At 41.1% G+C, this 13,572-nt stretch overlaps 2 protein-coding genes across 15 annotated transcripts in view; one reads left to right on the top strand and one right to left on the bottom strand.

Moving 5' to 3' along the window:
- Positions 1 to 3,984, bottom strand: part of LOC102160361 (zinc finger protein 354A) — a 58,012-nt gene extending 54,028 nt beyond the window's left edge. For 6 of the 12 annotated variants that reach the window (XR_014837989.1, XR_014837988.1, XR_014837987.1 and 3 more), the window contains exons 1-2: positions 3,842 to 3,984; positions 2,347 to 2,430 (exon numbers count right to left, since the gene is read on the bottom strand). Coding sequence is in view for 6 of the 12 variants with exons in the window: in XM_085013685.1 (XP_084869811.1) it covers positions 2,347 to 2,379 (33 nt within the window). In the remaining 6 variants the exon portion in view is untranslated. Of the gene's footprint in view, positions 1 to 2,346 lie in introns of all 12 variants that reach the window. The other 6 variants (XM_085013687.1, XM_013987546.3, XM_085013686.1 and 3 more) reach the window with 3 other exon arrangements.
- A 160-nt stretch (positions 3,985 to 4,144) lies between these two features.
- The window catches only part of MSANTD5 (Myb/SANT DNA binding domain containing 5), a 65,442-nt gene continuing 56,014 nt past the window's right edge, over positions 4,145 to 13,572 (top strand). For all 3 annotated transcript variants that reach the window (XR_014837991.1, XR_014837990.1, XM_013987544.3), the window contains exons 1-2: positions 4,145 to 4,260; positions 5,650 to 5,782. Coding sequence is in view for 1 of the 3 variants with exons in the window: in XM_013987544.3 (XP_013842998.2) it covers positions 5,690 to 5,782 (93 nt within the window). In the remaining 2 variants the exon portion in view is untranslated. The remainder of the gene's footprint in view (positions 4,261 to 5,649; positions 5,783 to 13,572) is intronic.

The following is a 13,572-nucleotide window of genomic DNA, read 5'->3' as shown; positions in this document are numbered from 1 at the left end:
TCTACACAAGTAAATAATAAAGGTGTATAGAAAATTATTTTGAGGGCTGAATACCAAAGGTAGGACCATGATTATCTCAAGATGCTGGGGAAGAGTGATTTTACTTCTTTATATATATGTATTTTTTTATTCTCTGTAATTTTTAATATTAACATGCAATACATGCATAATAAAATAACTTACTGGCATACTTGGGGAACACAAGAAATGATCTTGGTCCTCAAAAGAATTTATAATCCAAATGGCAGACAAGAAAAATGCATGAAATAATTTGAACAACTAAAGAAAAAAGTGTTGCTGGACAAGACCATCTATCATTTCCAAGTTCAGTCACCTCTTTAGAGATGAGGAACACAAGGTCCAAGGCAGTCAAGACACCGGGTCACATACTTTATTAATGGCAGAGACAAGACGCTAAGTTTTAACTCAGTACTTGGTGGGAATATTCTTCCTCTGGTCTTAAATCTTCTGTCACTGAGTTTTACACACAAGTCGATGTGGTACTCACATATGGGCAGCAGGTGAGGTTAAATAAATACATATAGGAGAAATGTCATATAGGTCTTACATGTAGGGATGGAGAAAATTCTGGGCAAGAGAGCAGCCTGGCTTTGTTGGAGTGGAATGAGAAAGCCTTAGGAAAGAGCAACCCAAAATGCAATGGCAGGTCTTAGCCACAGTCTCAGAATATCAACCACCATGTTTCAAGTGTCCAAAAGATACACAACATCACACTGCAGAAGAGGTCCAGTAACACTGGGGCTGGGCCTGCCCTGTGTTCTGAATGATGCACCAGAGGCATGGCTGGACGATAACCAGCCTGAACTTAGAGGCCAGACATACCTGGGTTTGATTTCCAGTCACTTGACTTCTTTGAGCCTCAGTTTCCTCAAGTGTAAAATGGGGGTAATAACTACTGCTTTGCTATGAGAGTGAGAACAAATATTCCCCCGCAACATTAACTATTACTGTTAGATGGAGATGAGTAAAGAAATGATAGTATTTTCTTGGTCCTAAAAACACTGTACAGTAATTCCTATCTACCAACAGTATTGTATTATGTTCTACAATGACATTGTTCAGCTACCACAACCACCATATATTGAATGTCTACTATGTGCTTGACCTTGATGGAAATACTCTGGATGTATTAACTCATGTGACCCTCTCATCTACCCTATGAAGTAGGCAGGGCTTTTGTTTCCATTTTACAGATGAGGAAACTGTGGCACAGAGAGGTGCAGCTGCCTAGGGCCCATAAATGACAACAGACGATATGGTCACAAACCCGGCCATCTGGCTCAAAAGCCCCACTTAGTAACCCCTGTATACAATGCCAGTATCCCATGAAACTCTCCCTGCTGCTTCCTTATGAGTCTTCTCTCTGCCCCTGGAGTCAAGTGACCTCTCCATCTATGTCCTCTCCAACATGGCTACCCTTTGTTCACACACTGGCTCATCTGGATGGGGTCCACACTCATTTTCCCAACATAAAGATGAAAATTTTGGGTCGAGATCAGTTTTCAAAAGAGTGGTAAGAGCAAGGCACATGATCCAGAATGTAAAGAGGAAGAAAACAAAACAAAACAAAACTATGGACTGGGAACAGATTGATGAAGATATCATGAAGTTTCTCAGGGGTGGAAAGAAAAAAAAAAAGCATTCTGGCCAAGGGTTAGTGGGGGGACATGAGTAAGCAAAGGAGGCAGGTCAGAAAGGAATTCTGCCAAGAGGGCATGTTTGCTTGTTCTGACCCTACATGGTATAAGACATGTAGCATCTTATTTGTCAAATCAGTAATCATACAGTGGATTGAGATTAATGAATAAAAGAGTGTCTATTAGGAAGATAAAAGAGAAACACTAGCCAAAGGGTAAGGGGTGGGTTGGAAACAAGCATTTCCTACAGAACCCACCATCTACCAGATGAGCTAACTCTTCAAAGGGAAAAGAACCTGGGCTCCAAATCCTGGCAAAGATGACTGGGTAGGGGAGTTCTCCTCATGGCACAGCAGAAACGAATCTGACAAGGAACCATGAGATTACAGGTTTGATCCCTGGCCTTGATCAGTGGGTTAAGAATCTGGCATTGCTGTGAGCTGTGCTATAGGTCGCAGACTTGGCACAGATCTGCCGTTGCTGTGGCTCTGGCGTAGGCCAGCAGCTGTAGCTCCGACTGGACCCCTAGCTTGGGAACCTCCATATGCCGTGAGTGTGGCCCTAAAAGGACAAAAAGCCAAAAAAAAAAAAAAAAAAAAAAAAAAAAGACTGGGTAGAAAACATTAGTTTGAGGGAAAAAAACAAAAAACCCAACTGTCCCTAAGACCTGAGATGGTGACAAACTCACCTGAGACCTCGCTTTGTTCTGTTCAGTAGCCATGTTCTCTTTCTGTCCTTTCCCCTGAGAATGGGCAGTTTCCAGAAGCCAGACCTGAGAGAAAAAAAGGGAGCCAAGAAAACGCCCCTTCTGCTTTCCACCCCTCAGAATCAGCAGTTCTGAAATCCTTACACCATCTGAGAATGATGTCATGTGCCCTCAGGTAGGTAAGCTGGAAGGAGCCAGGAGCAGACAGGACCAGAAAGAAGGGCTGAACCAACCTGGCTCTCTCCCAGGCTCAGAGGAAAAGAACCTAGGACTCTATCAGCTGCAGTAGCGATTCCCTGAGCTTCACCAGGTCTCAGGCACGGACCACATCTTCAGTCCCACAACACAGCTGGCACTGCGCTGTGGGACTGAACTGAGTAAAGAAATGATAATATTTTCTTGGTCCTAAAAACATTGTACCTGTTCCTGTCGTGGCCCAGTGGTTAAAGAATCCGACTAGGAACCACGAGGTTGTGGGTTCAATCCCTGGCCTTGCTCAGTGGGTTAAGGATCTGGTGCTGCCCTGAGCTGTGGTGTAGACTGCAGACACGGCTCTGATCCCACATTGCTGTGGCTGTGTAGGCCGGCAACTACAGCTCCTATTAGACCCTTAGCCTGGGAACCTCCACAGGCCACGGGATCAGCCCTAGAAAAGGCAAAAAGACACAACAAAAAAAAATTGTACAGTAAGTCTTATCCTCCAAGAATATAGTATTATGTTCTAGAATAACATCGTTCAGCTACCACAACCACAGCCCCATTTTATAGATCAGGAAACTGAGGGTACTGTGGGAGCCACTAGCCCCGGTGGCACCAAGATTCCAGCTAGGGCAGGCTCCAGAGCACCTGCTCTAACCTGCCTGTGTACCTGTGACAACTTTTCTCCACCTCAAGTCTTTCCACCCAAGTCTTCTTCCCCCACCCCCCCCGCCTCTGAAAGGAAATAATTTTCAGATTTTTACAGAAAGCTCCTTTATAAAGGAAAAACAGCTCTTCTGTGACGGGGAGGGGGCTGCTGTTTTGACCGGGAACAGAAACCAAAGACCTGGGTTCCAGTCCCGGCTCTGCCAGTGGGGGAAGCCGGCGACTCACTTTCCGTTCAAGACATCATTATGCCTGTCACCCAAGAAGGCAGTTGCGATGGTAAGGGAAAGCAGTGATTTTCTCACGTTCACTGCCGGCCGGGAGCAAATTCAAACGCCTGCCGGGGCCGGGAGAATTAGCGCGCCGGTTACAGGTCGGGAGGAAGCAGGAGAGTGGCTGTGCCCGGCCAATGGGGAGGAAGCGCCCAAACTGCTGAGTTCCGGGACGGCTGGTGGGGGACAGGCGGACAGGGGCGGGGGTCCCCGGTTCTCCGCCCGCCAGCGCCCACAAAGGCCCCGCTTGCGCCTCTTGGGCCTGTACCCCGCGCCCCGGCGCTGCATCCTTCCGAGGCCCGGTTCTCCCTACCGAAACCCTCCGACCCTCCGCCGCTCACCTTGCCCAGACCTCGGGGATTCCGGGAGGCTCCAGAACTGCCCTTGCTGGACAGCAGCTTTGGGTAGGGACCCCTCCCCGGGTGTTGCCCGGGCAGACCTCACACCGGGAAGCCACTCACGCCAGCGGCAAACACCCGGCACCCCACGCAGCTCCGGGAGGGGCGGGTGTGGGAGACCGCTAGGCCCTCTGGGAAAAGTAGTCCACGCGAGAACCCCCAAGAATTCTGGGAAGTGTGGTTCTCCGCGCATGTCTGAGAAGAAAGGTCCAGCTGAGCCAGTCACGTGTCCAAAACATATTCTGTGATCGCCTCGAGCTTTCTGAGCTGCCAGGTCTTGGGTACTTGGTTCTCCTGGAAGGAAACGGAGGTTCTCCGAGTACAGTGTCTTGTAGCTCTGCATCTGCGTAATTTATAGAAAGGCAAGTAGACAACCAACAAGAACAAACCTGTTTCCCCTTCGTTCTTTCAACAAAAGTGTATGGAGTACCTGTTATGGTGGCAGTCCCTTATTGTTAAAGATTTGAAATACCTCTGTGAGTAAAGCAGAGATCATTGCTCTGGAGAACTTTTTTGGGAGATAGGGAGTAGACAATAAGAGGCGAACGTAATTATATAACTTTTTAGGAGGTAAGTGTTATGAGAGAAAGCTGAAAGGAGAATAATGTGGGAATTTGGGACCCCTTTGCGAAAAGTAAGTCGGCCCCTGGCAGACCTCACTAAGAGGGTGAGAATGGAGGGAGCATGCCAAGGCAGGGCCGCAGGGGATGGCCATTCCAGGCTCTGAGAAGCCAACAATTTTTCTTCTTCTTCTTTTTTTTTTTTTTTTTGGCAGAGAAACACAGGTTCTATATAGAAGGTTTGATAAATACAGATAAAGGGGGAAAAATGCCACCACACAAAAATAAATGGTTAACATTTTGGTAAGCATGTTTTAACAGCCCCTTGTACTCCATATTAATCTCTCCTACAGTCACACCAATCTGGTTTTAACAAAGTGGAATATTGCAGACAGCAATTGCGACCTATTTTGGTTTTTTTACCCCCTTAAGACCATGCCTTGAGTATTTGAACTTGCCAGTAAATATTCTCCCTCAGTAGTGTTTTCAATGACTTCAGTACCTTCCATTGCATTTAATTAACTTTTTTAGTTAAATATATTTAAGTTTATTTATTTAAATATATTTACCTAATATTTTACCCCTACTGTTATATTATTTCTAGTGTTTTGCTCCATTAATATCTTCGTAGCTATATCTTTGAAGATTCTTTTCTTAGTTTAAATTCCTTAAAGTTGAATTTCTGGATCAAGAAGGGTAGAATTCTAAGTACATTACTGGTTGTGTTCCTGGAAGATTTTACAATTTATATTTCCATAAGCAGTTCCTGACACTTATGCCTACTCTGGGTTTTTTCTTTTTAATGATATAAAAAAATGCTTTTGGAGTTCCCGTCATGGCTCAGCAGAAAAGAATCTGACTAGCATCCATGAGGAGGCAGGTTAGATCCCTGCCCTTGCTCAGTGGGTTAAGGTTTTGGCATTGCCATGAGCTGTGGTGTAGGTCACAGACATAGCTTGGATCCCGCATTGCTGTGGCTGTGGCTATGGTGTAGGCTGGCAGCTGCAGCTCTGATTTGACCCCTAGCCTGGGAACCTCCATATGCTGTAGGTGTGGCCCTAAGAAGACCCCCCCCAAAAAAAAACTAAGATAAAATAAAATAAATTTTTACATGTCTTTGTTCACTTAATAGAACAATTTTTATAGCTAATTTGAAATTAAATATAATGTCTTATTTATTGAACCATTTAGATATTTACTAACAAGAAGGCCAGAGAAGAGGAACAAAAGAATGAGAAGCATGGAACAGAAAATAGAGTTAAATAAAATCCTTTCTCTCTCATTAATCAAATGGCTCATAATAAACAAGATACTCAATTTCAAGGTAGGTTTATTTTTCATTTTCAGGTAAGAGTCATAATAGCTTTAAAATACATGCTGCTGTAATAAGCCAGTCACAAAAAGACAAGTATTGTATGATTCTACTTCAATGAGGTACTTTGAGCAGTCAGAATCATGGTGACAGTAAGGTGGTTACCTGGGGCTGGGGAGAGGGGCAGTGGGGAGTTATTGTTTAATGGGTACAGAGTTTTAGATTTATAAGATGAAGAGTCCTATAGATGGATGATGGTGATGGTTACACAACACCGTGAATGTATTTAATACCACTGAACCATACACTTGAAAGTGGTTAAGATGGTAAATTTTATGTGGATTTTACCACACTAAAAATTTGGGGAGAAATTGCTGCTGATGTACCTCTTCATGAGTTTTTCAAAGGTTTGCAGGTGCCTGTGGATACATTAAGCCTCTTTCGGAAGTGCATCATTACTGATAATTTTAAGGGAGTGAATGTTTAGGCCACAACTTCCATTTGTGTTCTCCTGAGCAAGGAAGGTTCTCGTCTCTTTTCATTCCCTTCAAAAAGCTCTCTTCCGCCTCACCAGAGGACTCTTAAGTTGGTCCATTGCCCAAAAGTGTAGCTCTCTGGGGTTTCACACTCTGGGACAACTGACATGAGTCTTTTCTAGGAAGACTCCTTTCCTGATTAATGAAAGACCCTACACATGGGACTTCTCTGTTTATATTAGTCATATTTCTGTTAGAAATGGGATACATGGGCCCTTAAAAGGCTCTAAAAGCAAATACAAAACAATGTCCAAGTCATGGTAATTTAATTGTCCTTGCTCATCTAGTCAGCAAACACTGTTAAATAATGTACTGCTTTTGAGAGAGAGGATATGGTGAGAACAAAGCAATTTAGGCTCTGGTTAAAAAAAAAAATTATGTATATATATATGTGTGTGTGTATGTATAACGCTTAAAATGGCATGTACACACACATAGTTTTTATAAAGTAAGCACGATTCTTCTAGAGATGATGTGAAAAATACTTCAAAATGGATGCCAACCCAGAGAATCTTTTTTCTTTTTCTTTCAATTATAGTTGATTTACAGTGTTGTGCTAATTTCTGTTGTACAGCAAAGTGACTTAGTTATACACATATATACATTCTTTTTTTTTTTTTTTTTTTTTTTTTTTTTTTTTTTTTTTTTTTTTTTTTTTGTCTTTTGTCTTTTTTGTTGTTGTTGCTATTTCTTGGGCCGCTCCCGCGGCATATGGAGGTTCCCAGGCTAGGGGTTGAATCGGAGCTGTAGCCACTGGCCTACGCCAGAGCCACAGCAACGCGTGATCCGAGCCGCGTCTGCAACCTACACCACAGCTCACGGCAATGCCGGATCGTTAACCCACTGAGCAAGGGCAGGGATCGAACCTGCAACCTCATGGTTCCTAGTCGGATTCGTTAACCACTGCGCCACGACGGGAACTCCCCATTCTTTTGTTTGTATTCCTTTCCATTATGGTATATCCCAGGAGATTGGATATAGATCCCTCTGCTGTGCAGTAGGACCTTGTTGTCTATCCATTCTAAATGTAATAGTTTAAATATACTACCCGTACATTCCAAGTCTATTCCTATTCCTCCCCTTTCCGCCTTGGCAACCGCAAGTCTGTTCTCTTTGGCCCTGTGTCCATTTCTGTTTTGTAGGTAGTTTCATTGGTGCCATATTTTTGATTCTACGTAAGTGATATCATATGGTATTTGTCTTTCTTTTTCTGACTTACTTCATTTAGTATGGCAATCATTAGTGTATCCATGTTGCTGCAAATGGCATTATTTCATTCTTTTTTATGGCTGAGTAGTATTCCACATATTTATGGGCTTATTCATCAATGTCAACTTTGCCTTCAGTTCTGCTCAATATTCACCTATCCACATGAGGGTGCATTAAAAGTCCAACCTGTGTCCTTCTGCTCTCCTCCCCCCCACTTCTTCCTTCCTTCCCATTCCCCTAACATACAGAAGTTCCCATGCCAGGGATTGAACCTGCACCATAGCAGTGACAATGCCACATCCTTAACTTCTATCCAACAGGAAACTCCCCCAATCTGTGTTTTTTCTAGTACTGCTAAGCAGTTAACTCAGTTCTGACACTGTCTACCTGGAGATGGCATAAGATGCCACAAAGTAAGGGCTCTTTCCCACAGAACTTCCGCCACCTCTGGCCCCACCCCCATGTCAGACACCAGTCTCAAGTTCAGGTTGTTATCTATGTTTCTGACCTACTGGCTCTAAATTAGAGGTTTCTACAACCCCTTCCTTGAGTTTGATTAATTTGGTAGAGCACCTCACAGAATTCAAGAAAACATTCTACTTACTAAATCAGCAATTTGTTATAAAAGGATATAATTCAGAAAGGGCCTGATGGAAAAGATGCTTAGGGCAAAGTATGGGGAAAGGATGCAGAGCTTTCTGGCTCTCTCTGAGCACCACTTTCCCAGCACCTGCACAGATCACCAACCTGGAGGATCTTAGAACTACAGTCATTTTGAGACTTTATGGAAGCTTCATTACATGGGCACAGTTGATTGAGTTATTGGCCATTGGTGATTGGACTCAATCTCCAGCCCCTCCTCTGTCCATCAAAGGTAGGGGAGTGGGGCTGGGGCTTCTTTCAACACTGTCATCACATGGTTGGTTCCCTGGCCACCAGTCCCCATTCTTAGGTATTCTCCAAAAATTATCTTATTAGCATAAATTCTGGTGTGGTTGAAGAGGGTTTGATGTGAATAGCAAAAGATACCTTTATCACTCTTACCACTTAGGAAATTACAAGGGTTTTGGGAGCTCTGTGCCAGAAACTAGGTGAAGATCATATATATAGTTCTTATTATAAATCACAATATCAAAAACTGGCCAAAACAGCAACTTTATTTTCTGTTCATTTTTTAAAAATTTTTTGACGTGTAGTTGATTTACAATGTGTTAATTTCTGCTGTATGACAAAGTAATTAAATTATGCATATACACATATCCATTCTTTTTCAGACTCTTTTCCCATCTAGATTATCACAGCATATCAAGTGGAGTTCCCTATGCTGTACTGCAGGCCCCCATTAGTTAACCATTCCATATACAATTATGTGCAATAATGCCAATCCCAAACCCCTAGTCCATTCCTCCCCTCCCCCCACCTTTCCCATCTGGTAACCATAAGTTTGTTTCTGAAGTCTGTGAGTCTGTTTCTGTTTTATAAATCAATTCACTTGTATCATTTTTTTTATATTCCACATATAAGAGATAGCATTTGATATTTGTCTTTCTTTGTCTGACTCACTTCACTTAGTATAATAACCTCTAGGTCTACCCATGTTGTTGCAAATGGCATTATTTCATTCTTTTTTATGGCTGAGTAGTATTCCATCATACATATGTACCACATCTTCTTAATCCATTCATTTACTGATAGACATTTAGGTTGTTTTGTGCCTTGGCTGTTGTGAATAGTGTTACAGTGAACAGAGGGGTGCATGTATCTTTTTGAATTACTGTTTTCTCCAGATATATGCCCTGGAGTGAGATTGCTAAATCATATGGTGGTTCTATTTTTAGTTTTTTGAGGAATTTCCATACTATTTTCCACAGTGGTTGTGCCAATTTACATTCCTATAAACAAGTGTAGGAGGATTCCCTACACTTTATTGTTTGTAGACTTTTTGAAGATAGCCATTCTTACTGGTGTGAGGTGATACCTCATTGTAGTTTTGATTTGCATTTCTATCGTAATTAGTGATGTTGAATATCTTTTCATGTGCCTATTGGACATCTGTGTGTCTTCTTTGGAGAAACATCTATTTAGATCTTCTGCCCATTTTTTTTGATTGGGTTGCATAATAGCAACTTTAAATAGTCATGTTAATAATGCTTCTTGTTTTATTTTCCCCCAATACTCTTTTTTCAATGCAGATTTTTAAATGTACATTTTCATAAATGTTGATAAATTTGTTTGACCTCAAATAAAACATGGACCATTCTTATCATCCCCCGAAAGTTCCCTAAAACTATTTCCCACTCAAAACCACCCACCCAGAAGCACCCACTGTTCTAATTTCTTTCTCTATAAATTAGTTTTGTCAGCTGTAAAATGTCATATAAATGGGCATATGGTATGTACTTTTGGTGTCTGACTTTTCACTCAACATATTATTTATGAGCTTAATTCCTTATGTTCTGTGTATCAGTACTTCTTTCCTTTTCATTTCTGTGTAATATTTCATTGCACAAATGTATGGCAGTGTTTACTTATTCATCTGTTGATAGACATTTGGATTGTTTCTAAGTTCTTATGAATAAAGCTGCCATGAACATTAGCGCACAGATATTTTGGTGGTCATTGATTTCATTTCTCTAGTCTCCTAAGACTAGAATGACTGGTTGTGAAGTAGGTGTATTAGTCTGCTTGGGCGGCTATAACAGAATACCACAGACTGGGTGATTTAAACAACAGAAGTTTATTTCTCACAGTTCTGGAGGCTAGAAAGTCCTGAGAAGTTCTGAGAAGTCTAAGATCAAGGTGCCAGCAAGGTGGGATTTCTTTTGAGGCCTCTTCTCTTGACTCATAGGCAGCTGTCTCCTTACTGTGTGCACATATGAGCTCTTCTTTGTGAGTGCAGGAAAGAGCGAGAGCTCTCTGGTATCTCTTCTTATAAGGGCTCTAATCCTCATCTAGTCCTGATTCCTTCCCAAAGGCATCTTATTGCACTTGTAAGTTGTGTCTCCTTGAAGAATAATGATTTTGAGCCCCTTTTCATGTGCTTGTTTGTGTATCTTTTGTAAAGTGTCTGCTCAAGTCTCTTTTAAGTCACTATTACAGTTTTCAAGGTCTCTGTGAAGTATGATTTCTTTGGTACCAAAGGATACAAACAGGTCTGAAGGGATTCGAGAATTGCAGTGATGTGAGTTGCCCTCCATTAGAGCTGTTTTTCTTATTGTCCCATAAATTTAAATTCTATTAAACTTCTAGAAACCATATAAACTTAAACTGTCCCTTAGTCTTTTGGCCACATTAACTTAATTTAGCTGCTCTTAGACTTTCCGTGGCCAATTTAGTTGTCTCAGCAGTGGTTCTGCCTGTAGGGAATGCCTCTGAAAGGCCTGACTGGATTTTATCAAACTCAGGTTGATAAAATTAATGTTAAAACTGATATCAGACTCAGTTTAGTTATTTCATGCTGTTAACAACTTTTATCCTGAACTCGCAGGATAAAAGTTGGTTATAAAAGTGTGGTGCAGTGGGTTAAGAATCTGACTGCAGGGGCTTGAGCCACTGCAGAGGTGTGGGTTCCATCCCCACCCAGTGCAGTGGGTTAAAGAACCCAGCATTGCCACATCTGTGGCAGCTTAGATTAATCCCTGGCCCTGGACTTCCATATGCTATAGGTGCACCATTAAAACAAACAAACAAACAAAGTCTCTGCTTTTATCCTGAGAAGAGACTCTGCATTCTCACTATATGCCTTGTTTGTCATTGCTCAGCTGTGCACCTGAGCTGTGGCACAGCTTTGTGTTTTCAGATGTTCAGGGGTCACACTGCACATCATGTGCATGATTCCAATCCTAACATCATTATCTTTAAACTTTTTCTTATAATAAGTTTAACAGTAATTGCCTAATAACATGGCTTATATTTGTAATTAATGCTGCATGTCATTATACCTATACCAATTAATAACTAATTGAAATCCAAATCTAATCTGTTATACAAGACTAAGATTATTGGTTATATTTAAAGCGTGCGTATTTTTAAGCATTTACAGTTTATCCAGTTCTAGCAAGTAATCCACACTTACTCAAGTCTAATTCATGTTATCCATGACATTATATTAATACTTTTATTTCTTGGTGACTTAGTGGTGCAAAGATCAGCAAACCATTCTAGTTTTAAGCCACCTCTAATAATCCTGTGGGTAGCACTCTTTCAGTCTTAGCCACTTCTAGTACAAGAATGATATTTTCAAGAAGGAAGATTCAGAAGCATCTTAAGAGCTCCCCTCATTAACAAAAATCAAGTAGTAATAACTTGTTTAGCAAACATCAAGTAGCAGCAAAACTGTGGCTCATTAATCTCTTGCTTCCGTAGAATATATTTTTTAAAGATTTCAAGGTATCCCTTATAGATTTCCTCCTGTGCCTAAAGCAGTGTGTCCATAAGGCCTATGATTCTGTGCAAGAGGTGATTTGTGATTCTGTGTGTTCTAAAGGCCTCTAGACACCAGGTAGCAATGGCCTGCACGGAAGGACAAATCTGAGCTTGCCTGTAAGTTGAAGTGAGTATTTTCTGTCCCAAGAGGGAAAGGTCAAAAATCATGATTAATAAACATACCCATATACCCATTGTATTGGTACATAGAAAAGTTTAGATCTTACATCTTCTGTCCAAGAGCATATAGCTAAGATTAGATAGGCCATCATCCTCCTGACCAAATGTCTGTAAGTATCTCCTGATCCAGCAGCCGTAATTTTACCTGGATTCACACCATTATATTGTTTCATTTTTATTTGTTTTGGATAGATACAAGGAGCACAAGCTGGTCTTTGTCAGACATTTCTCCTCAGTGGGAATGGATTTTTCACAAGTGCATACAGCTATTCAGCATCTCTTTCCTCTGATGTTTCAGGTGACAGCTGTTCAGCATCTGTTTCCTCTGATGTTTCAAGTGATATCTTAAGTACAGGGACTCAAGACTCATGACGGCTTTGAAGCCCTAGGCCCTGTCAAATCTAATGTATCCGCAACAGCCTATGACCATAACTTTGTTTCCAAGTTTCCTGCAAGGGACTGGCCCAGTCCAATCAGGAGTAATTTTTACTTTAAGCAATATTGTCTATTAATGCAGCTGATGAATCTTTTTAGCAGGTTACCAAGGCAATCAGAACCATAAATAAGATTTTTTAGGAACACAGTTGACATACTTTCTTGGGTGGTTACCAGGGGAACAGAGCTAGAATGCTAATCCAAGGTCAAATTCTTTCACAGAGAAAAAGAATTTTGTTAGCTCATTGCCTATTATCCATTCCCTTGTTATTTTTTTAATTTAAACTGTATTTTGAAATAATTATCAATTCACAACCAAGTGTAAGAAATAACACAGAGGTCCTGTGTATACTTCAATCAGTTTCCCCAATGTCAACATTTGCAAAGCTGTGGTACATAATGTGCTTATAAGCTTTTTTAGACAAGTTAGTATGTACGTGGTCACCAGGACCTATATTGTAAAGTGGGGACCATCAACAACCAATTTATTTATTAAATAACCAGGTGATTTTTAAATCAAAATAATTTCTTAGTATCCCTAGTATTTTTATAGGCAATTTTCTACCAAATAACTGTATGACAATACTTAACACACCAACCATAGTGTTAATTGACAGAGTTAACAGTGTTGCTTTCATCCTCTCAGCAAGTGTCTCTTTTAGTATCTCAGTTTTAGTATGTTTTAAATTGTCTATTTTATCTTTGCCAGACCGGTTTTACCAACATGTTTAATAGACTTAACATTTTTGCCGTCAGTGTTAGGTTCATAGCAAAATTGGGCAGAAAGTGCAGAGAGCTCCCATGTACTTCCTACCTCCCCCTCCATATGCACAGCTTCCCCCACTATTAAGATCTGGAACCCAAGTGACACATTTGTTACAATTGGTGTAACTACATTGACACATTAATATCACCCAAAAATCTAGTTTATAATAGCATCCATTCTTGGCATTGTCTCACATTTAAAAGTCTCAGTTAATGGCAACTCCATCCTTTCAGCTGCTCTGATTAGCAATT

The sequence above is a fragment of the Sus scrofa genome, chromosome 2 (genome assembly GCF_054392235.1).
Source record: "Sus scrofa isolate SSC_HxYL_T2T_F1_AM1 chromosome 2, Sscrofa_HxYL_maternal_Yorkshire_Landrace_v2.0, whole genome shotgun sequence".
Taxonomy (NCBI): Eukaryota; Metazoa; Chordata; class Mammalia; order Artiodactyla; family Suidae; genus Sus; species Sus scrofa.
The sequence above is the reverse complement of the archived record's forward strand: the minus strand, read 5'-3'. Positions and strand labels throughout refer to the sequence as shown.